Here is a 21,340-nt window from a genome sequence, read left to right as displayed (position 1 = left end):
CTCATTGGAGCTGTCGTAGATCAACACTGATAACAAGCAGAAGATGCTCAAGACTGCCAGAACGGAACCTGATCTGTTAAGCACCTACAGTTGCGTTTGACACTTTAGAGGATACAGAAGAAAACCTGGCTCCTGCTCTAACTCATAAGGCAGGAGAATTCCTTTAATTGCAGGTAAACCAGCCAGGTAAGGTAAGATAATCCCCGAATTAAGTTTCAGTCCAAGGCACTTTTATTGTGACAAAAGGATCTGAAACAAGAGCGAAACAACTCATAACACTTGGTCCCAGTCATCAGAGGCATTTCCAGTTTTCAGCAAGTTAGGACAGGACAGGACACAGCCTTCCCACTGGGTAGCCTTTCCTGAATACCCTCCAGGACATCTGCCAGTACCCCATGGAAGAACTCCCTTTGAGGTTTTATTGTAACCATGGGCGATGGGTGAAACCCCCATTTTGGGAGGCTAGCCCAGGCCCCACCCCTCACCCGCTGGAGCCCAGAGGCCCACCCTCTCCCTGTGGCTGGAGGTGCCCCAGCTGAACTGCCCCGACCCACGGCTCAACCCCAGGGCCTGCCCAAGCAGTGGCCCGAGTCCCAAGCTCCAGGAAGATGGGGGTGAGTAGGGACGCAGTGGGCAGCCTCATTGGGGAGGAAAGTGGAGGGACGTGGTGGGCAGCAGGGGGTTTTGCAGGGGTGTTGGGTGGAGCAGGGATGTGGCGAGTTGGGGGTGGGGGGGAAGATCTCATGGGGGAGAAAGGACTCACCAGGCAGTGGGGGCCTCAAGGAAGAGGCGGAGCAGGGAGGGGAAGAGGCAGAGCCCAGGTGGGGCCACCACAGCCCAGGCGTCCGGCAGTGGGGTTCATGGCGGCTGCATCAGGGGATGCTTAGCCTCCCCCATGCCTAGTATACCCGCCGCTCATTATTGTAACCCTTATATTGCTTCATACTGAGCTTAGGATAACCCATAGTTCCCAAATGTGATCACCTGATTCATGGTCACATGACTACAGTATGTTCAGACCCTTCCTGGGAACTACAGTTCCTGGAATGCCTGGTCTTAAAGGACCTAAGGACTGTAACAGGTACACTGGGATGCAAGCATCTGCCCCAAGGCCCAGTGCCCTATTACAATGGGGTAAGAGGAAGTTTAAAGGAAAAACTGTTGACCTTCCATGCAGGTCAAGGTTATAGCCTTTCCACACAACTGTCTCAACCTGAAGGTTTGTGCACATCTCCCTGGGCAAGGACGGCCATAAGACAGACAGCAGGGAAATGGGGAACCTGAAATGATATTAAAGATCAAATTCTTCCCTCAAATATATATGTGCAACTCTCAATAAAGATATTAAAATATCCAGTATTTATTTACAAAAGGATACTTTTATGGCCATTTTCTATGTGTTTGATTTGTCTTTTTTCTGCTTTATGGCCAATAGCATCTGGATTTTATTCCTGTACCATCTTTTGCTTAATTTAAATATACACATTGGTATATTTTGGAAAAAATCATTTTACATTCCAGCTAGTTTCACAAATGGGTAAATAATACTTACAAGAACTTCATAATCTGGGACTGTATGTGTTCCAAGCCCTGCCCTGTCAAAAGTTACTCTGTAAGTAGCATTAAGTGTGTCTACAGCATCTATCTGTCCAGTGAACAGTCCATCATGTACACCACGCAACCGTGCTAAGAAACGAAACACAAATATCAAAAATACTTATTTGAGGAAGATAGATGTTAGGAAGTCTTTTGCAAGCACTGGCAATATACAGAATATCTCAGATGGCATATTCATTATAACACATACACATTAACGAAAAACACTGTAAACTCAGAAAAAGAATTCTATATAACAGAAATACTGTCAAGCTTTAATCATAATTTATCTTTACAGGTCAAATGTAATATTTAAAAAAACACAATCATCACCACAGGAATCAATTTGAAAAGAAATTTTGCTTCATAACCAGTACCATCTACTACTCTGATTTTATGGAAAAAGTTTTTGTAGGTATCATGGCAAAGGAGAGTTTTGAAGAGGGATCTGAAGGTAGATAATGAAGTAGCTTTGTAGATGTTTATGCAAACGCCTCCCAAGGGTGTTATATTGGTGCTTGTGTGCCTGCTCTTCAACAAGAGTCAGTGTTTGGACAACGACACCTAGTAAAGGATTGTTTAAGATTTAATGTTTAAGGTCCAGATTAGGGACTGCAGAGATATATGTATTTAAACTGTTGTCTTTTCAGGATTTGATGAACTGTCTGGATTTTTAATAAATTAGATCACTTACAACTGACATAGTAGTAGTAATAAAATTATTAGTTATATGATGTTTAAATCTTCAAAGCATGCTACTTCTTTAGAAACATTAACTAATCCTCAAAACTTCCTGCAGTAAATTAAGAAAGGTAAAAACATAAAATCTTCACTCAAAAAATGAAATAATTAACTTATTTGAGCTATATGTTAGTGTGCAGTATTTACTGATATATTTGCAAAAATATTTGTTTTTAAAATTACCTGTAACTTTTGTTCCTATAACAAGTGGTAAAGGAATTTCATCTGGAAGATCCTTAAATTGTGAAATATCTGCAACTTTCCGTTGTTGTAAAAGTCGGATTTTCTGCCGTTTCTGTTTTAATGCTGACCTCTCCTCCTCAAAGAATGCAGAAGAACATCTATAATACACAATAAGAGAAAACCATATATTTATAGATTCCAAGGCCAGATGGGACCATTGTGATCATCTAGTCTGACCTCCTGTACAATATAGGCCCATATAATTCTCTAACTAATTCTTAGAGCATATTTAGAAAAACATCCAATATTGATTTAAAAATTTCCAGTAATCTAAAATACACCACGATCTTTGCTAAAAACTGTTCCAGTGGTTAAATACCCTCACTGTTAAATATTTACACCTTATTTCCAGTCTGAACTTGTCTAGCTTTAACTTCCAGCCTTTGGAGTGTGTTATACCTTTCTCTGCTACACTGAAGAGACCATTATCAAATTTTTGTTCCCCATGTAGGTACTTATAGACTATAATCAATCACCCCATAACTTTATCTTTGTTAAGCTAAATAGATTGAGCTCCTTGAGTGCATAACTATAAGGCAGATTTCTAATCTTTTATTCATTCTTGTGGCTCTTTTCTGAACCCTCTCCAACTTATCAACATCCTCTTGTGTTGTGGACAACAGAACTGGACACAGTATTCCAGCAGCAGTTGCATCAGTACCAAATACAGCAGTAAAATAAAAAATGGTTACTCACCTTCTTGTAACTGTTGTTCTTCGAGATGTTCATGTCCATTCAATCAGGTGTGTGTGTGCGCACGTGCATGGCAGCTAGAAGATTTTTCCCCTAGCATTATCCTTCGGGTCAGTCCGTGTGCCCCCTGGAGTGGCGCCTTCCTAGCGCTCAATATAGGGCCCTACTAACCCGCCACCCCCTCAGTTCCTTCTTGACGGCTATTCCAACAGAGGGGTAGGTGGGTGGGTATTGGAATGGAGTTGAGAAACACATCTCAAAGAACAACAGTTATGAGAAAGTGAGTAACCATTTTTTCTTCTTCGAATGCTTGTTCATGTCAATTCCAATCAGGGACTCCCAAGCCCAGCTTCCAGAGGCAGGGTTGGAGTTCAGATGTCTACTGATTGGAGCACTGCTCTGCCAAAGGCTGCATCGTCTCTGGCCTGCTCGGTAATTGCATAATGTGCGGTGAAAGTATGTATGGAGGACCATGTCGCCACTCTGCATATTTCCTGGGTTGGAACTTGCGCCAGGAATGCTGCTGAAGAAGCCTACACCCTAGTGGAGTGCACTGTGAGCAGAGGGGCAGGCACCTCTGCCAGGTTATATCATTCACGGATGCAGGATGTGATCCATGACAAAATTCGTTGGGAGGAGTCTGGGAGATCCTTCATCCTGTCTGCCATGGCTACAAACAGTTGACTGGACTTCTTAAATGGTTTTGTTCTTTCAACGTAAAAGACTAGTGCTCTGCAGATATCCAATGAGTGAAGCCTCTGTTCCCTGCTGCTCAAGTGCGGCTTAGAATAGAACACTGGGAGGAAGATGTCCTGGTTGATGTGAAATTGGGAAACAACCTTTGGGAGGAAAGCTGGATGCGGCCTGAGCTGAACCTTGTTCTTATAGAACATGGTGTAAGGAGGCTCTGATGTTAGGGCCTTGAGCTCAGACACCCTTGTGGCTGAGGTTACTGCTACGAGAAACGCCACCTCGTATGAGAGATAGAGCAGGGAGCACGTTGCCAGTGGTTCGAAGGGTGGTCCCGTCAGTCTAGAAAGGATCAGATTAAGGCCCCAGGCCAGGACCGGTTGTCGGACATGTAGGTATAGCCTGTTGAGACCTTTCAGGAAACGGCTAACCATATGGTTGGCAAAGACCGACCAGCTGTCTGTGCCTGGATGGAAGGCAGAGATGGCAGCCAAGTGAACCCTTACTGACAACATGGTGTAGCCAGACAGACAGCCCCCCCCCCCCGACCAGCATTGCTGGGAACACGAGGGAACCAAAACAACAGGGCACTTAACATAAATTCCAGCACAGCCTTTGAAGCTGTGAGAAGCACAGGTGTGCTGCTACAATGTGCCTCTGGGAACATATACAATGATTAGGCTCACAGCAGACAGAGAAGCTGTGACAGACATGGCTCTTAGCCCCTACTAAATAGCGTGATGCACACACCCCAACATCCTAGGTGGGAAAATATTTACCCTAATAAAAGGAATGTCCAGTAGTCGAAACTTATTGTTTCTCTCCCTTGCAAGTGTAAACTACTCTTGTGAGAGCTGGCGTCGCCCAGACAGACCAGCCCCAATTTGGCATAAGAAAGGAGAAAGAGAATAAAGGAGTACAGAGGTATAAGTATGGGACCTACAGCACCATGATTTTTGAGTGCTTTTTCACTATCTATCTGCTGGTCAGATAAGTGACAGCCTCCCAAGGCTTCTGCAGCTAAGAGGGTCCCTAAGCCTTGTCCCTTATTCGTCTTTCCGCGGAATTGAGTGACCGATCCTGGCTTGGCACCGCTGGAATCGAGAGATGCAAGGAGGGTAAGAAGCACCCACACCTGATCTCCTATCTTTAGTGTACACACATTTTGAAATAGAGCTCTATACTTTGTTTTCTTTCTTTGGGATTGTGGCTTCAGTTTTGTAACTTGTTTGTGTGTGTAACATCTCTACATTTAAATAAGTAGGCACTAGCAATTTTGTAACCACATGATTAGAATCTAGTTTAATAAATTTTGGTAACCATTTGTGCATAAGCCTGACTTGTTTCTCTGGTTTACTGTAAAGCAGCCAACACAATTAAAGAACCTCAGCCGTTTTGGCTATAAAGCCTGGCCATTAGGTGAGAGTACTAAGAGCCTAGCGTTGAGTTGTGCCGCCTCCACGGGGCAAACTCTTGGGGCGCCTGTCAGTCAATCCTGACTGCCCACTGCGAAGGAGCTCTGAGCTCTAGCAGTTAAAGTCACGGGTGTGGAGAAGCTCTTAGTGCTGCCATTGGGGCACCTGTCAGTCAGTGTTGACTGCCCACTGCGAAGGAGCTCCGAGCTCTAGCAGTTAAAGTCATGGGTGTTTAGGACCTTGGGGCATCCGTCAGCCTAGCCCGGGGTGCCCGCCGCAAAGGGACAGTGCGTCCTAGCGGTTAAAGTCACGGATGGTATAAAACGGGCATAGCTGGCACCTCACCAAACATCCTTGGCCATCGGCTAACACATGGACAGTCCTTGGTTCTTGAAGGGGAGAAGGCAGTCCAGTATGAGTGGTAAAGAGGTGAGCGTCAGGGACGAATGATGCTGCGCTGACCAGATGGAGAATCTCTTCCACTTGGCAAGGTAGGTAGCCCTGGTGGAGGGTTTCCTGCTGCCAAGGAGGACTTGTCTAACCGGGTCCGAGCAGGAGAGCTCCATGGGGTTCAGACATGGAGCTTCCATGCTGTGAGGTGCAACGACTCGAGGTTCGGGTGCTGGAGACAGCTGAATTATTAAGTCTGGGAGGAACGACAAGGTGATTGGGGCTTCCATGGAAATTTCCAGTAGAGATGCATACCAGTGCTGGTGGGGCGAAGCTGGAGCTATCAATATCACTGAAGCCTCTTCCCTCCGTATCTTGAGGAGCACTTTGTGAATGGGAGAGATGGGCAGGAATGCGTAGAGGAGAAGGCCTACTCATGGGAGGAGGAACGCGTCCACGATGGAGCCTGGGCTGCAATTCAGGAAGGAGCAAGACTGCTGGCACTTCCTGTTGTGTCGTGTGGCAAACAGGTCTATCTGGGGAAAGCCCCACCATTGGAAGATTGAGTTTGCAATGTCTTGGCGTAAGGACCACTTGTGGCCGTGGAACAACCTGTTGAGACAGTCTGCCAACTTGTTCTGCACCCCGGGGAGGTACGATGCTTTCAGGTGTATTGAATGCTCTACGCAGAAGTCCCACAACATGAGGGCTTCCTGGCACAGGAGAGAGGATTGTGCACCCCCGATTTGTTGACATAGAACATCGCCGTGGTGTTGTCTGTCATGACTGATACACATCTCCCTGTCAAGTGGGCTCAGAAAGTCTGGCATGGCAGACGCACTGCTCTCAGCTCTCTGACACTGATGTGGAGAGCGAGTTCAGCCTGAGACCAGAGGCCTTGTGTCCTGAGGTCTCCCAGATGTGCTCCCCAGCCCAAGGCTGACACATCCATCACTAGTGAGAGGGATGGCTGAGCACTGGTGAAAGGGACCCCTGCACACACTACCTGTGGGTCGAGCCACTACTGGAGGGAGTCGAGGACCTGGTGAGGCAGAGTCACGACCCTGTCCAAACTGTCCCAAGCTGGCCGATACACTGAGGCTAGCCACAATTGGAGAGGCCAGAGTGTGAGTCCGGCGTGTTGCACCACATAGGTACAAGTGGACATGTGCCCTAGAAGTTTCAGGCAATTCCTTGCTGTGGTGGTGGGAAACTGCCTGAGCCTTCGAATGATGTTGCCCAGTGCCTGAAACCTCACTTCTGGGAGGTATGCCCTGGCCTGTGTCGAGTCCAGCACTGCCCCATGAACTCTATCCGCTGAACCGGGGACAGAGTTGATTTCCCCACGTTGAGGAGAAGGCCCAATTCATCAAACGGCATTCTTATGAAGTCGACTTGTGCCTCCATTTGAGCCCTGGAGTGGCCCTTCATCAGCCAGTTGTCAAGGTACAGGAACACCTGTACCTGGTGCCAGCGTAGAAATGTGGCCATGACTGCCAAGCACTTGAGGCGCCGCTGACAGGCCAAAAGGGAGGACTGTGAACTGCTAGTGGTTGTTGCTCACCACAAACCTGAGGTACCTTCTGCGGGATGGTGTAATTGCTATATGAAAGTATGCGTCCTTCAAGTCGAGGGTGGCATACCAGTCCCCTGGATCCAAGGAAGGGATGATGGAGGCCAAGGAGACCATGTTGAACTTCAATTTCTTCATGAACCTGTTGAGCTCTTGCAGGTCTATGAGCCCACCTTTGACTTTCGGTATTAGGAAATATCGGGAATAGAAGCTCTTGCCCTTCAGCTCCCGAGGAGCCTCTTCCACTGCTCCTAGCAATAGGAGCGAATGCACCTCCTGTATAAGGAGTTGCTCATGAGAAGGGTCCTTGAAGAGGGATAGAGAAGGGGGTGGGAGGGCAGAGAATTGGAGGGAGTATCCCCTCTCTACCATGCGGAGCACCCAGCGGTCTGGGATTGGTAGCAGCCCAACTCCGACATCTCCGAAAGGAGGACCACGGAGGAGCGGTACTTCAAGGCGCCGAGAGTCCGTGCAGAGGGCTCGGGGACTGATGAGGCTGCTGACCCTGTTCATCCGATGAAGTGAGCTATAGCTCACGAAAGCTTATGCTCAAATAAATTGGTTAGTCTCTAAGGTGCCACAAGTACTCCTTTTCTTTTTCCAGATTGCACTGAAGCAGTTATTTATTACTCTCCCAATTTTTTTGTCATCTGCAAACTTCATCAGTGATGACTTTATGTTTTCTTTCAGGTCTTTGATAAAAAGGTTAAATAGCATAGGGCCAAGCACCAATACTTGTGGAACCCCATTAGAAACACACCTGCTCAACGATGATTTTCCATTTATATTTTGAGATCTAACAGTTAGCCAGCATTTAACTGTCATTATAGTTTTTTAATCAAATGTTATGCAGTACCAAATCAAATACCTTACAGAAATCTAAGAATATTACATCAATACTATTATCTTTAGCGACCAAACTTGTAATCTCACCAAAAAAAGTTATCAAGTTACTTTGGCAAGACGTATTTTTCAAAAACCCATGTTGATTGGCATTTATTATATTACCCTCCTTTAATTTTTTATTAATCAAATCCTGTATGAGCTACTCTATTATTTTGCCCAGGGGCTAAGTCAGACTGATAGGCTGATAATTACCCAGGTCATCCTGTTTACCCTTTTTAAATATTGGTACAACATAAGATTTCTTCCAGTCTTCTGGAACTTCCCCAGTATTCCTATACTTATTGAAAATCATTATTAATGGTCCAATGAGTTCCCCAGCCAGCTCTTTTAAAACTCTTGGATACAAGTTATTCGGACTTTCTGACTTAAAAATGTCTAACTTCAGTGGCTGCTGTTTAGCATCATAGTTAAAGTCAGCACTGAAAATACACATATATGGAGAGATTTAAGAAGTTATGCTGTGGAAAACAGCTTGGGTTCCATTACCAGATGACACTGGAACATGAGAGATAATTATTCCACTATTTTTTCATCCTGTTTCGGAAGGGCCCAATGATCTGTAGGTTTGGCAGCATTGTATGGGCTGGCCATACTCAAGTAACTTACTTGGAATTTAAAAAAATACAATTCCTATATCCATTTCATACAGACACAAGTAAAGGCATGTTGCTTTATTCTCAGTGATACCTGTATTCAAAATAAATGCAACCATATTTTAGTAAGATGATCCAGAAACGATTAAGAAAACAATATTAATCCTCAGAAAAATGCATTAAAAGTAAAATAAAATTCTCTCTCTATATATAGATAGATATATTTTTTACCTTCGTGGTTTTCCCATTAGTCGTCTGATTTTTCCCCATTCCACTCTTGTTAATTTTCGGGTTTTCAGGTTTGGAAAAGACTCTTTCAGGCATACACAGAAATCATTATCTCCCTCAAATAATGGTCTGTTAAACACAAGTGACACTCTGTTAATTACAAACCTGTTAACTACATCCAGAAAATGTCTGTCATGAGGAGCTAAGAAATCTCCATCCTCACAATAAGAAATGTGTGGAACAAAATTACTGAAAATGTTAAAGTATAAATTGCTCTGCAAGGGTCACTATCAACTTGAAATTAAGTTAATTAAAAAAAATAAAGTGTATAAAATAGTTTTAGGAGCTACATTTGCACTTGAATCCTCCTACCAATAGATATGGGTTACAATGAATCACATTTTCTCTCTCCTTTTAAAATGTTTCTCTCTCCCTTGTTGCTGTGTGGAAAAACCCACAGAAATGGAGGCCCTGAACATACATTGTGACCCATGCACGTGGGCTGCTGCATCTGGGTGGACCCCCACTGAAGTCAATGAGACTCCATACAGGTACATCAGTCTACCTGCACAAATCACAGTAAAGGAGTGAGATTTTAGAGGAAAATGAGTGACTCACACAAAAGAGGTGTGAAAATGTCTATGCAGAAGGTGCTGTCATATGCACTAAGTAAATAAACTGAGAAAGAAAATATATTTGTATTCCAATCTGTTTCAAATAGAGCATGGATTCTCAACTTGGGGTCACAAATAGGTCCAAAAGGGCTGAGACTACCCTGCTTTTTTCTATGGTTAGCCAAAAAGGGTTATCTATTATAATGTGGGGTCATGGGTGGTATGAGAAAATTGAGAACGACTGAATTATTGTAATCTTAGCCCTGGTCTACACTAGGACTTTAGGTCGAATTTAACAGCATTAAATCGATGTAAACCTGCACCCGTCCACACGATGAAGCCCTTTATTTCGACTTAAAGGGCTCTTAAAATCGATTTCCTTACTCCACCCCTGACAAGCGGATTAGCGCTTAAATCGGCCTTGCCGGGTCGAATTTGGGGTACTGTGGACACAATTCGACGGTATTGGCCTCCGGGAGCTATCCCAGAGTGCTCCATTTTGACCGCTCTGGACAGCACTCTCAACTCAGATGCACTGGCCAGGTAGACAGGAAAAGAACCGCGAACTTTTGAATCTCATTTCCTGTTTGGCCAGCGTGGCAAGCTGCATGTGACCATGCAGAGCTCATCAGCAGAGGTGACCATGATGGAGTCTCAGAATCGCAAAAGAGCTCCAGCATGGACCGAACAGGAGGTACGGGATCTGATCGCTGTATGGGGAGAGGAATCCGTGCTATCAGAACTCCGTTCCAGTTTTCGAAATGCCAAAACCTTTGTCAAGATCTCCCAGGGCATGAAGGACAGAGGCCATAACAGGGACCCGAAGCAGTGCCGCGTGAAACTGAAGGAGCTGAGGCAAGCCTACCAGAAAACCAGAGAGGCGAACGGCCGCTCCGGGTCAGAGCCCCAAACATGCCGCTTCTATGATGAGCTGCATGCCATTTTAGGGGGTTCAGCCACCACTACCCCAGCCGTGTTGTTTGACTCCTTCAATGGAGATGGAGGCAATACGGAAGCAGGTTTTGGGGACGAAGAAGATGATGATGAGGAGGAGGTTGTAGATAGCTCACAGCAAGCAAGCGGAGAAACCGGTTTTCCCGACAGCCAGGAACTGTTTCTCACCCTGGACCTGGAGCCAGTACCCCCTGAACCCACCCAAGGCTGCCTCCTGGACCCAGCAGGCGGAGAAGGGACCTCCGGTGAGTGTACCTTTTAAAATACTATACATGGTTTAAAAGCAAGCATGTGAAAGGATTACTCTGCCCTGGCATTCGCGGCTCTCCTGGATATACTCCCAAAGCCTTTGCAAAAGGTTTCTGGGGAGGGCAGACTTATTGCGTCCTTCATGGTAGGACACTATACCACTCCAGGCCAGTAACACGTACTCGGGAATCATTGTACAACAAAGCATTGCAGTGTATGTTTGCTGGCATTCAAGCAACATCCGTTCATGTGTTATCCTCAGGAGAGTGAGATATAATCCATGGTCACCTGGTTGAAATAGGGTGCTTTTCTTCAGGGGACACTCAGAGGAGCCCATTCCTGCTGGGCTGTTTGCCTGCGGCTGAACAGAAATGTTCCCCGCTGTTAGCCACAGGGAGGGGGGAGGGTTGAGGGGGTAGCCACGCGGTGGGGGGAGGCAAAATGCGACCTTGTAACGAAAGCACATGTGCTATGTATGTAATGTTAACAGCAAGGTTTACCCTGAAAGAGTGTAGCCAGTGTTTTATAAAATGTGTCTTTTTAAATACCGCTGTCCCTTTTCTTTTCTCCACCAGCTGCATGTGTTTCAATGATCACAGGATCTTCTCCTTCCCAGAGGCTAGTGAAGATTAGAAAGAAAAAAAAACGCACTCGAGATGAAATGTTCTCCGAGCTCATGCTGTCCTCCCACACTGACAGAGCACAGACGAATGCGTGGAGGCAAATAATGTCAGACTGCAGGAAAGCACAAAATGACCAGGAGGAGAGGTGGCGGGCTGAAGAGAGTAAGTGGCGGGCTGAAGAGAGTAAGTGGCGGGCTGAAGAGAGGGCTGAAGCTCGAATCTGGCGACAGCGTGATGAGAGGAGGCAGGATTCAATGCTGAGGCTGCTGGAGGACCAAACCAGTATGCTCCAGTGTATGGTTGAGCTGCAGCAAAGGCAGCTGGAGCACAGACTGCCACTACAGCCCCTGTGTAACCAACCGCCCTCCTCCCCACGTTCCATAGCCTCCACACCCAGACGCCCAAGAACGCGGTGGGGGGGCCACCGGCCAACCAGCCACTCCACCACAGAGGATTGCCCCAAAAAAAGAAGGCTGTCATTCAATAAATTTTAAAGTTGTCAACTTTTAAAGTGCTGTGTGGCATTTTCCTTCCCTCCTCCACCACCCCTCCTGGGCTACCTTGGTAGTCATCCCCCTGTTTGTGTGATGAATGAATAAAGAATGCATGAATGTGAAGCAACAATGACTTTATTGCCTCTGCAAGAGGTGATCAAAGGGAGGAGGGGAGGGTGGTTAGCTTACAAGGAAGTAGAGTGAACCAAGGGGCGGGGGGTTTCATCAAGGAGAAACAAACAGAACTTTCACACCGTAGCCTGGCCAGTCATGAAACTGGTTTTCAAAGCCTCTCTAATGCGTACCGCACCCTCCTGTGCTCTTCTAACCACCCTGGTGTCTGGCTGCGCATAACCAGCAGCCAGGCGATTTGCCTCAACCTCCCACCCCGCCATAAACGTCTCCCCCTTACTCTCACAGATATTGTGGAGCACACAGCAAGCAGTAATAACAGTGGGAATATTGGTTTCGCTGAGGTCTAACCGAGTCAGTAAACTGCGCCAGCGCGCCTTTAAACGTCCAAATGCACATTCTACCACCATTCTGCACTTGCTCAGCCTGTAGTTGAACAGCTCCTGACTGCTGTCCAGGCTGCCTGTGTACGGCTTCATGAGCCATGGCATTAAGGGGTAGGCTGGGTCCCCAAGGATACATATAGGCATTTCAACATCACCAACAGTTATTTTCTGGTCTGGGAATAAAGTCCCTTCTTGAAGCTTTTGAAACAGACCAGAGTTCCTGAAGATGCGAGCGTCATGTACCTTTCCCGGCCATCCTACGTTGATGTTGGTGAAACGTCCCTTGTGATCCACCAGAGCTTGCAGCACTATTGAAAAGTACCCCTTGCGGTTTATGTACTCGCCGGCTTGGTGCTCCGGTGCCAAGATAGGGATATGGGTTCCGTCTATGGCCCCACCACAGTTAGGGAATCCCATTGCAGCAAAGCCATCCACTATGACCTGCACATTTCCCAAGGTCACTACCCTTGATATCAGCAGATCTTTGATTGCGTGGGCTACTTGCATCACAGCAGCCCCCACAGTAGATTTGCCCACTCCAAATTGATTCCCAACTGACCGGTAGCTGTCTGGCGTTGCAAGCTTCCACAGGGCTATCGCCACTCGTTTCTCAACTGTGAGGGCTGCTCTCATCTTGGTATTCATGCGCTTCAGGGCAGGGGAAAGCAAGTCACAAAGTTCCATGAAAGTGCCCTTACGCATGCGAAAGTTTCGCAGCCACTGGGAATCGTCCCAGACCTGCAACACTATGCGGTCCCACCAGTCTGTGCTTGTTTCCCGAGCCCAGAATCGGCGTTCCACAGCATGAACCTGCCCCATTAGCACCATAATGCATGCATTGGCAGGGCCCATGCTTTCAGAGAAATCTGTGTCCATGTCCTGATCACTCACGTGACCGCGCTGACGTCGCCTCCTCGCCCGGTAGCGCTTTGCCAGGTTCTGGTGCTGCATATACTGCTGGATAATGCGTGTGGTGTTTAATGTGCTCCTAATTGCCAAAGTGAGCTGAGCGGACTCCATGCTTGCCTTGGTATGGCGTCCGCACAGAAAAAAGGCGCGGAATGATTGTCTGCCGTTGCTCTGACGGAGGGAGGGGCGACTGACGACACGGCTTACAGGGTTGGCTTCAGGAGGCTAAAATCCACAAAGGGGGTGGCTTTACATCAAGGAGTAGTTCAGGCAGGACTTCACGGAGGGTTCCAATAAGAAATGGTGCACCTAAGTTATTGTTCTTATTGGAACAAGGAGGTTAGCCTGGCCTCTGATTGATACATGGCTAGATCTACCTCGCAGCACCTTCTCTGTGAGTGACTGCAGTGTGACCTAGAGGAATGAGTCCCCTAGACAGGGCAGGAGGCAAATGAGTACAAAACAAATCTGGTCTATTTCTTGTTTTGATCCACTCCATCTATCTTTTACATCTTTGGCTGGCAGCAGACGGTGCAGAAGGACTGCAAGCCATCCACATCTCATGGCTGCTCGGCAGAAGATGGCACAGTACGACTGCTAGCCATCCTCATCTCTTGCCTGCCTGGCAGAAGATGGCACAGTACGATTGCTAGCCATCGTCATCTCTTGCCTGCCCGGCAGAAGATGGTACAATACGATTGCTAGCCATCGTCATCTCTTGCCTGCCCGGCAGAAGATGGTACAATATGATTGCTAGCCATCGTCATCTCTTGCCTGCCCGGCAGAAGATGGTACAATACAACTGCTAGCAATCCGTATTGCCTGCCTGCTCACCATTAGACGGTTCAATACGACTGACTGCAGGACTAAAGAGAATGACCTGGTCAAGTCACCAAAAATTTAGTCCCTGCGCCCATGTCTGCCCAGGCGCTCCCAGCCGACGTGGCCAGGAGCACCTCGGACATGACGAGGACGGGTACCAGTCATACTGCACCGTCTGCTGCCAGAAGGCAATGGGTTGCTGCTACTGTGTAGCAATGCCGTACCGCGTCTGCCAGCACCCAGGAGACATACGGTGACGGTTACCTGAGCGGGCTCCATGCTTGCGGTGGTATGGCGTCCGCACAGGTAACTCAGGAAAAAAGGCGCGAAACAATTGTCTGCCCTTGCCTTCACGGAGGGAGGGAGGGAACGGGGGCCGGACAATATGTACCCAGAACCACCCGCGACAATGTTTTAGCCCAATCAGAGTGCTCCATTGGGCTGCTCTGGACAGCACTCTCAACTCAGATGCACGATTGTTTGCCGTTGCTCTGACGCAGGGAGGGGCGACTGAGGACACGGCTTACAAGGGTAGAGTTCACGGAGGGTTCCAATAAGAAATGGTGCACCTAAGTTATTGTTCTTATTGGAACAAGGAGGTTAGCCTGGCCTCTGATTGATACATGGCTAGATCTACCTCGCTGCACCTTCTCTGTGCGTGACTGCAGTGTGACCTAGAGGAATGAGTCCCCTAGACAGGGGAGAAGGCAAATGAGTACAAAACAAATCTGGTCTATTTCTTGTTTTGATCCACTCCATCTATCTTTTACATCTTTGGCTAGCAGCAGACGGTGCAGAAGGACTGCATGCCATCCACATCTCATGGCTGCTCGGCAGAAGACGGTGCAATAGGACTGCTAGCAATCCATATTGCCTGCCTGCTCACCATAAGACGGTTCAATAGGACTGACTGCCGGACTAAAAAAAATGACCTGGTCAAGTCACTAAAAATTTAGTCCCTGCGCCCATGTCTGCCCAGGCGCTCCTGATCGACCTCACACAGGCGACCAGGAACACCTCGGACATGACGAGGACGGCTACCAGTCGTACTGTACCGTCTGCTGCCAGAAGGCAATGGGTTGCTGCTACTGTGTAGCAATGCCGTACCGCGTCTGCCAGCACCCAGGAGACATACGGTGACGGTTACCTGAGCGGGCTCCATGCTTGCGGTGGTATGGCGTCCGCACAGGTAACTCAGGAAAAAAGGCGCGAAACAATTGTCTGCCCTTGCCTTCACGGAGGGAGGGAGGGAACGGGGGCCGGACAATATGTACCCAGAACCACCCGCGACAATGTTTTAGCCCAATCAGAGTGCTCCATTGTGACTGCTCTGGACAGCACTCTCAACTCAGATGCACGATTGTTTGCCGTTGCTCTGACGCAGGGAGGGGCGACTGAGGACACGGCTTACAGGGTTGACTTCACGGAGGGTTCCAATAAGAAATGGTGCACCTAAGTTATTGTTCTTATTGGAACAAGGAGGTTAGCCTGGCCTCTGATTGATACATGGCTAGATCTACCTCGCTGCACCTTCTCTGTGAGTGACTGCAGTGTGACCTAGAGGAATGATTCCCCTAGACAGGGGAGGAGGCAAATGAGTACAAACAAATCTGGTCTATTTCTTGTTTTGATCCACTCCATCTATCTTTTACATCTTTGGCTGGCAGCAGACGGTGCAGAAGGACATATTGCCTGCCTGCTCACCATAAGACGGTTCAATAGGACTGACTGCCGGACTAAAAAAAATGACCTGGTCAAGTCACTAAAAATTTAGTCCCTGCGCCCATGTCTGCCCAGGCGCTCCTGATCACACAGGCGACCAGGAGTACCTCGGACATGACGAGGACGGCTACCAGTCGTATTGTACCGTCTGCTGCCACAAGGCAATGGGTTGCTGCTACTGTGTAGCAATGCCGTACCGCGTCTGCCAGCACCCAGGAGACATACGGTGACGGTTACCTGAGCGGGCTCCATGCTTGCGGTGGTATGGCGTCCGCACAGGTAACTCAGGAAAAAAGGCGCGAAACAATTGTCTGCCCTTGCTTTCACGGAGGGAGGGAGGGAAGGGGGGGACTGACGATATGTACCCAGAACCACCCGCGACAATGTTTCAGCCCCATCAGGCATTGGGATCTCAACCCAGAATTCCAATGGGCAGCGGAGACTGCGGGAACTGTGGGATAGCTACCCACAGTGCAACGCTCCAGAAGTCGACTCTAGCCTCGGTACTGTGGAAGCACTCCGCCGAGTTAATGCACTTAATGCACTTCTGTGGGGGGACACACACTCGAATATATAAAACCGATTTCTAAAAAACCGACTTCTATAAATTCGACCTTATTCCGTAGTGTAGACATACCCATAGGTGTTTCTTGTATCAATAAAAAGTAAAAATTTTCAAACAGAAATATGATTTTTAAATTGATGTAGTCAATATTAAACCCATTGTAACCCATATCAAAGTGGAAATATTTTACAATAGTTAGATTAAAATAACTAACAATGGTTCTATACTGAGTAACATTGGTACTTGACGAATACATCTGTGCAATTTCTAATTCTGTTTCATATAAAATATTTATATTAGTATTTATTATGTAAAAGAAAGGTCTAGATGATATGATTCATAACAAAATAGCTCATTCTAAACAGTTTGTTAAAAGATATGTTGTTTCTAAATAAACTGCAATTTACAGGATGGTCATATATCTTATTAGTATTTATTTCAAACTGTGACAAATTTACTTTGAAAATCACCATTTTCAGAGCTAGGAGACTTTGAGAATTACCTACTACATACCTCACATTTCAGTTAACTAACGGACTGAACAATTATATACATTATTATTACTAGTATAAGCTAAAAAGTTCTTAAACGGACGTAGTCAAGGATGGTGGAATACAAATGTTACTTATGCAAAAATATAATAGTAATTTGTTCCCAGTATCCTAGTAATACATTTAACAAGACCATTTGTTGAAAAAAACCTCAACAGCCCCCCTGTATGCTGTGAATTTAAAGCAAATTAAGTGTAATTTTTATACCCATGACAGGCATATACATAATTCTTTTTCTCTGCTGTGCCTATCTGCTGAGTTCAGAGAATATTGTTTCAACAATCCTGATAGAAGCTATTCTGATTGAACATTGGAATACATTTATGTATCCTGAACAAATGCTAAGGAAAAATATTGGTTAACAATGATGTGATCTTTTAAAATAAAAGTGGCAAAGTATGGTTCTGGCTTGTATTGTATTTCACTGATGGGTCACACCAGTTTTTGAACAACTCTGAGCTGCTACTGACCAATTTTCCAATGGTCTTGCATTTAGATTTGAACTGTTACAAATCTGTGACGGGATATACAAACCACACAGTGGGCAAGAAGGGGTTAAAGAGCAGCTTTGGGCTCATGCAGCCCTGCCCCACTGCCCCTGCGAGGTATGCCAATCTTGGAGAAGACCTGAATTTCTCTCTTTTCAATTCAGAAGGCCTAGCCTGGAGCAGGGGACGGAACTCTAATCCTCAGTTCCCACGACAGAGAACTAAGCTGTATTGACTGTGAACACAGAAAAGCAGGACAGACAGCTGGAGGATCCAGGTGGGCCACAGAATCTGGAGGAGCTCTTTATTTCTGTTAATTTATTTTCTCTTCCATTGTTACCTTGAGGATTGAGACCAGGGGGTTGTGAATATGAGCCCTTTGAGGAGAAGGTAGCCACATTGTAGGAAGCAGCTCAGGGAAGAAACAAGAGGTCTGATGAGACAGACCTTAACTGCTTGCAACCACTTGCCGCAAGGGTCCCTCAGCTGGAACCTAGGTAGAGGGAGGGACTGGATTCTCCTACAGCTTCACCATAAGGACTAGCCAGAAGACCCCAGGCACAAGGGCCCAGAAGGACTATTGGGCCTGGGCCAGTACTGTCAACCTGGTGTGAAGGCCTGGGACTACTGGGTGAAAACCCTGATTTACCCCAAAAGGGGTGAGACCAAAGAGGGCCACATCACAAGGCAAGAGGGGACCAATAGCAGACTTCCGCAGCAGGACTACAAAGAACAAAACCCAGCAATGTTTCTCCTAGCCACAAAGTGGCCCACAGGCAGGTAAGTCACCTTACCACAAGTGATGGAGAACGTAGGCATCTGTGCAGCCCTGCTAAAGGGTGTGACATTAAAAAAAAAAAAAAAGCCTTATGCCCCTTAACAAGGTTGAGGCGGAGTCTAGAAGACAGTCAAATCTGGACTCATTTCCAAGAGGGACAACTGCAGTTGTTGCAGCAGCTAGTATAGCTGTACTGGAAGATGCAAGTGGTTCTTATCGGCAGAGATTGATGCAGAAGGCGCAGATGATACAACAATCCCTCAACATGACAGGGGCTCTATGGACTGTGCATATGGAGAGGTGTGGACTGTGGGCCTGCAAGCAAAGCCGGGCTAAACTGCAGGTGAATGGAAGTGGTGGAGATGTTGGACTTCAGTTGTAACCAGTATCAGGAATTAGGCCCTGCAGCAGAGCCAGACTCTGGGTAATCTAATGAGTGCATTTTACTGTAGTAGGCTAACTGATTGGCTGAAAGGATGAGCAGACCTGCTCTTGAGCAGAGGTAGAAGTCTGTTCTATTCCATCTATTCAAAGGATTCACCCATAGCTGCGATAGCTCCTACCTGGACCCAGCCCTGCTCCTGTGTTGCCTCACCCAATTCTAACTCTGGGCTCCAATTCCTGCCTCTAGCCCTGACCTGAGGCTCTGATATCTGGCTTCTGACTCCAGCTCTGACCCTGCACTCTGATATCTGGTTATCGACTCCTTCTCCGACTATTATACATGACTCCTTCTCTGACCACTAGGCATGACTGCCCACATCCCGGTCACTGACAGCCAGACTGTGGTCTGCGACCACGTGATTGGCTCAGAGGAGGTCCCAGAGAACTTCCCCCCTCCCCCCCATTGTGTCCGTGGGTATATGAAGTTTACTCTATCCAGTGGATTGAGCTGACAGTAGATCTCTACTGGTAGGACTGACCCCAAGTCTTGCTTATCCAGTCATCCTATGCCAGGATTGGGAATCCTTCGTAGAAGTGTTGGGCTGATCACTTGTTGGAAGGAACCTTGGAGACCCAGGGTAGTGCTGGTAGGGCTTCGGGAAAAAGAGGATCCCAGTGAAGGGAACTCTGGCCACTCAGCATCCCCTTCACATTCTTGGGCAATCAGGGACCCAACAGCTGCCCCACTGTGAGAAAGTGTCAATTCCAGGGAGTAACTTTAGTTTCTACAGTAATAAATAAAAATAATATATAAAGAAATAGTACGTACTTATCTATATTTGAGTAGAACCATTCATATATGCACCATTTGTGTGCTTTGGGAAGTTTGAGTAGATTACGTAACCGTAATCCAATCTTCTGTGATGCTTTTTTGTCTGGCGTTGGCATTGTTGCAGTAAACTTCTAAGCAATAAAATAAAGGAGAGGTTACTAGCAGCTGAACTTCCAAAGTGAAAATGAAAGCATTTGCAGCATTAAATGTGCTAAACAGTAAAATTAATCAAACAAACAGGAGCCTTCTCAAATTCTTCAATTGTTTATTAAATATTCAGAATCCTTTAACTAGATAAACAAAGTTCATTTTCTTGATAAAAATGAATACATTAGCAATTGCAATGTTTTAATTCAAATGTATTGTTCCATGGTTTCTTTAATTTTTATTTCAAAGATAATACTAATATAAAATGGCAAATATTATAACTATACAATAAAACACACAACTGATGCCAAGAGCTAGCAGAGATAATGCCACAAACTATTAGCTGGTCAGGGTCTCTACACTAGGCCTTTTTGTGAAAATTTCCCACTAGCAGTTCAGCTCCAGTGGTGGTGCACTCATATAGACAGGACTCCAGGTAACCGCTGATGTGTTAAGGTTAATCTAACTTCGCTCCATGCAGGGCTACATGACCATGCTGGCTAAAGTGCTACCATCACTCAAACTGAACCAGAAATTTTAATGAAATAAGCATAATATAGACAATGCCTTCTTGAGCACAGTTTCTAAATAAGTTTTTAACAACTGATAACCATGCTTGGTGTAGACACAAACCATGTTAGGTTTTGTTTGAAAACTGTTTTACAAGATATAGTAAGGACAAGACCTTAGGTCCTACCTACACTACAAGAACTATAAGGTGCCTGCAGCTCCTGGTGGGTTGGTTTTTTTTTTTTTTTTTTTTACCCCATGGCAGCTCCTACATTGCTGGGTCCATTTAGTCAGTGTTCCCTACTCTGCCTGATACAGCAGAGAGTGCTAATGAGATGAGTGTTCCAATAGTTCTGCCTGTGCTTAGGTATGGTGGAGCACCAGTCAGCATTTTCCCCGATAGACTCAATGGTAGAGGATCAGCATGAACAGAGCTCTCTATGTCACTGAGGGACCCACTTGTGGGGAGGAAAAAGGATGTATTCTGAGCCACAGCCTTTACCTAGGAATAGGTCCCCCCACCCAAAATTCATAAACTTATTATGCAAATCGAGAAGAAAACACAATTTATTTTAAAGGCTTGCTTTCCCTTTTGGTAATGGTCTCTGCATAACACATACATACCTGTGGAACCATTGCAATCTTCTGATTTCTTTTGGGGGACCTTGTATTTAACTGTCTGTCTTCTTCTTCACAAAAGAGACGACTCCGTTTTGAATTTCTGAAGGGCTACATATATCAAAATTAGGAAGTAATTAAACAAAAAAGCTCATTTCTTCCTTTGATATCCAGAACCCATGATAACACAAATATAATCTATTTTCCTTTCCTAGCTAGATACCTTGGACTCTTGAAGTGCCTCCTAACACAGTTATGGTCAAAGATTCAATCATTTAATTATTTCTTTCTTTATAAAACGTCTTTTAAACAGCTTGCCCTTAACTTAAAAATAAAAAGGAAGGGCCTTCAAACAATCTATTTATTTTGATAAATTCTCATTAAAAAGCCAAGCTGGATAGAACAGTTACTTACAGAAGTACATTAATCTACTAGCATTTTTAACATGTGCTACTGCCCAGGACTGTAATGGATGTGTCTTTGTGTAATGGACA

The 21,340-nt window shown here is 46.1% G+C and overlaps 2 protein-coding genes across 3 annotated transcripts in view; one reads left to right on the top strand and one right to left on the bottom strand.

Moving 5' to 3' along the window:
* LIN9 (lin-9 DREAM MuvB core complex component) overlaps positions 1-21,340 on the bottom strand; it is a 62,681-nt gene that overhangs the window by 20,081 nt on the left and 21,260 nt on the right. For both annotated transcript variants that reach the window (XM_074947096.1, XM_074947097.1), the window contains exons 4-8: positions 20,853-20,957; positions 19,569-19,702; positions 9,072-9,197; positions 2,521-2,678; positions 1,553-1,686 (exon numbers count right to left, since the gene is read on the bottom strand). In XM_074947096.1, coding sequence (XP_074803197.1) covers positions 1,553-1,686; positions 2,521-2,678; positions 9,072-9,197; positions 19,569-19,702; positions 20,853-20,957 — 657 coding nt within the window. The remainder of the gene's footprint in view (positions 1-1,552; positions 1,687-2,520; positions 2,679-9,071; positions 9,198-19,568; positions 19,703-20,852; positions 20,958-21,340) is intronic.
* LOC141983898 (uncharacterized) lies at positions 10,326-19,251 on the top strand. The gene is made up of 3 exons (XM_074946874.1): positions 10,326-10,881; positions 11,461-11,691; positions 19,103-19,251. Exons 1-3 carry the CDS (start codon positions 10,326-10,328, stop codon positions 19,249-19,251), a joined length of 936 nt encoding a protein of 311 aa, XP_074802975.1.

Source organism: Natator depressus, chromosome 3, assembly GCF_965152275.1.
Source record: "Natator depressus isolate rNatDep1 chromosome 3, rNatDep2.hap1, whole genome shotgun sequence".
Lineage (NCBI taxonomy): Eukaryota > Metazoa > Chordata > Testudines > Cheloniidae > Natator > Natator depressus.
The sequence above is the reverse complement of the archived record's forward strand: the minus strand, read 5'-3'. Positions and strand labels throughout refer to the sequence as shown.

Excerpts from the sequence above, each read along its gene's own strand:
- LOC141983898 (XM_074946874.1), top strand. The coding sequence starts at position 10,326 with ATGATGGAGTCTCAGAATCGCAAAAGAGCTCCAGCATGGACCGAACAG. Across the intron at positions 10,882-11,460 it reads AGGCGGAGAAGGGACCTCCG|CTGCATGTGTTTCAATGATC; the intron begins GTGAGTGTACCT and ends TTTCTCCACCAG. Across the intron at positions 11,692-19,102 it reads TAAGTGGCGGGCTGAAGAGA|GCATGACTGCCCACATCCCG; the intron begins GTAAGTGGCGGG and ends TCTGACCACTAG.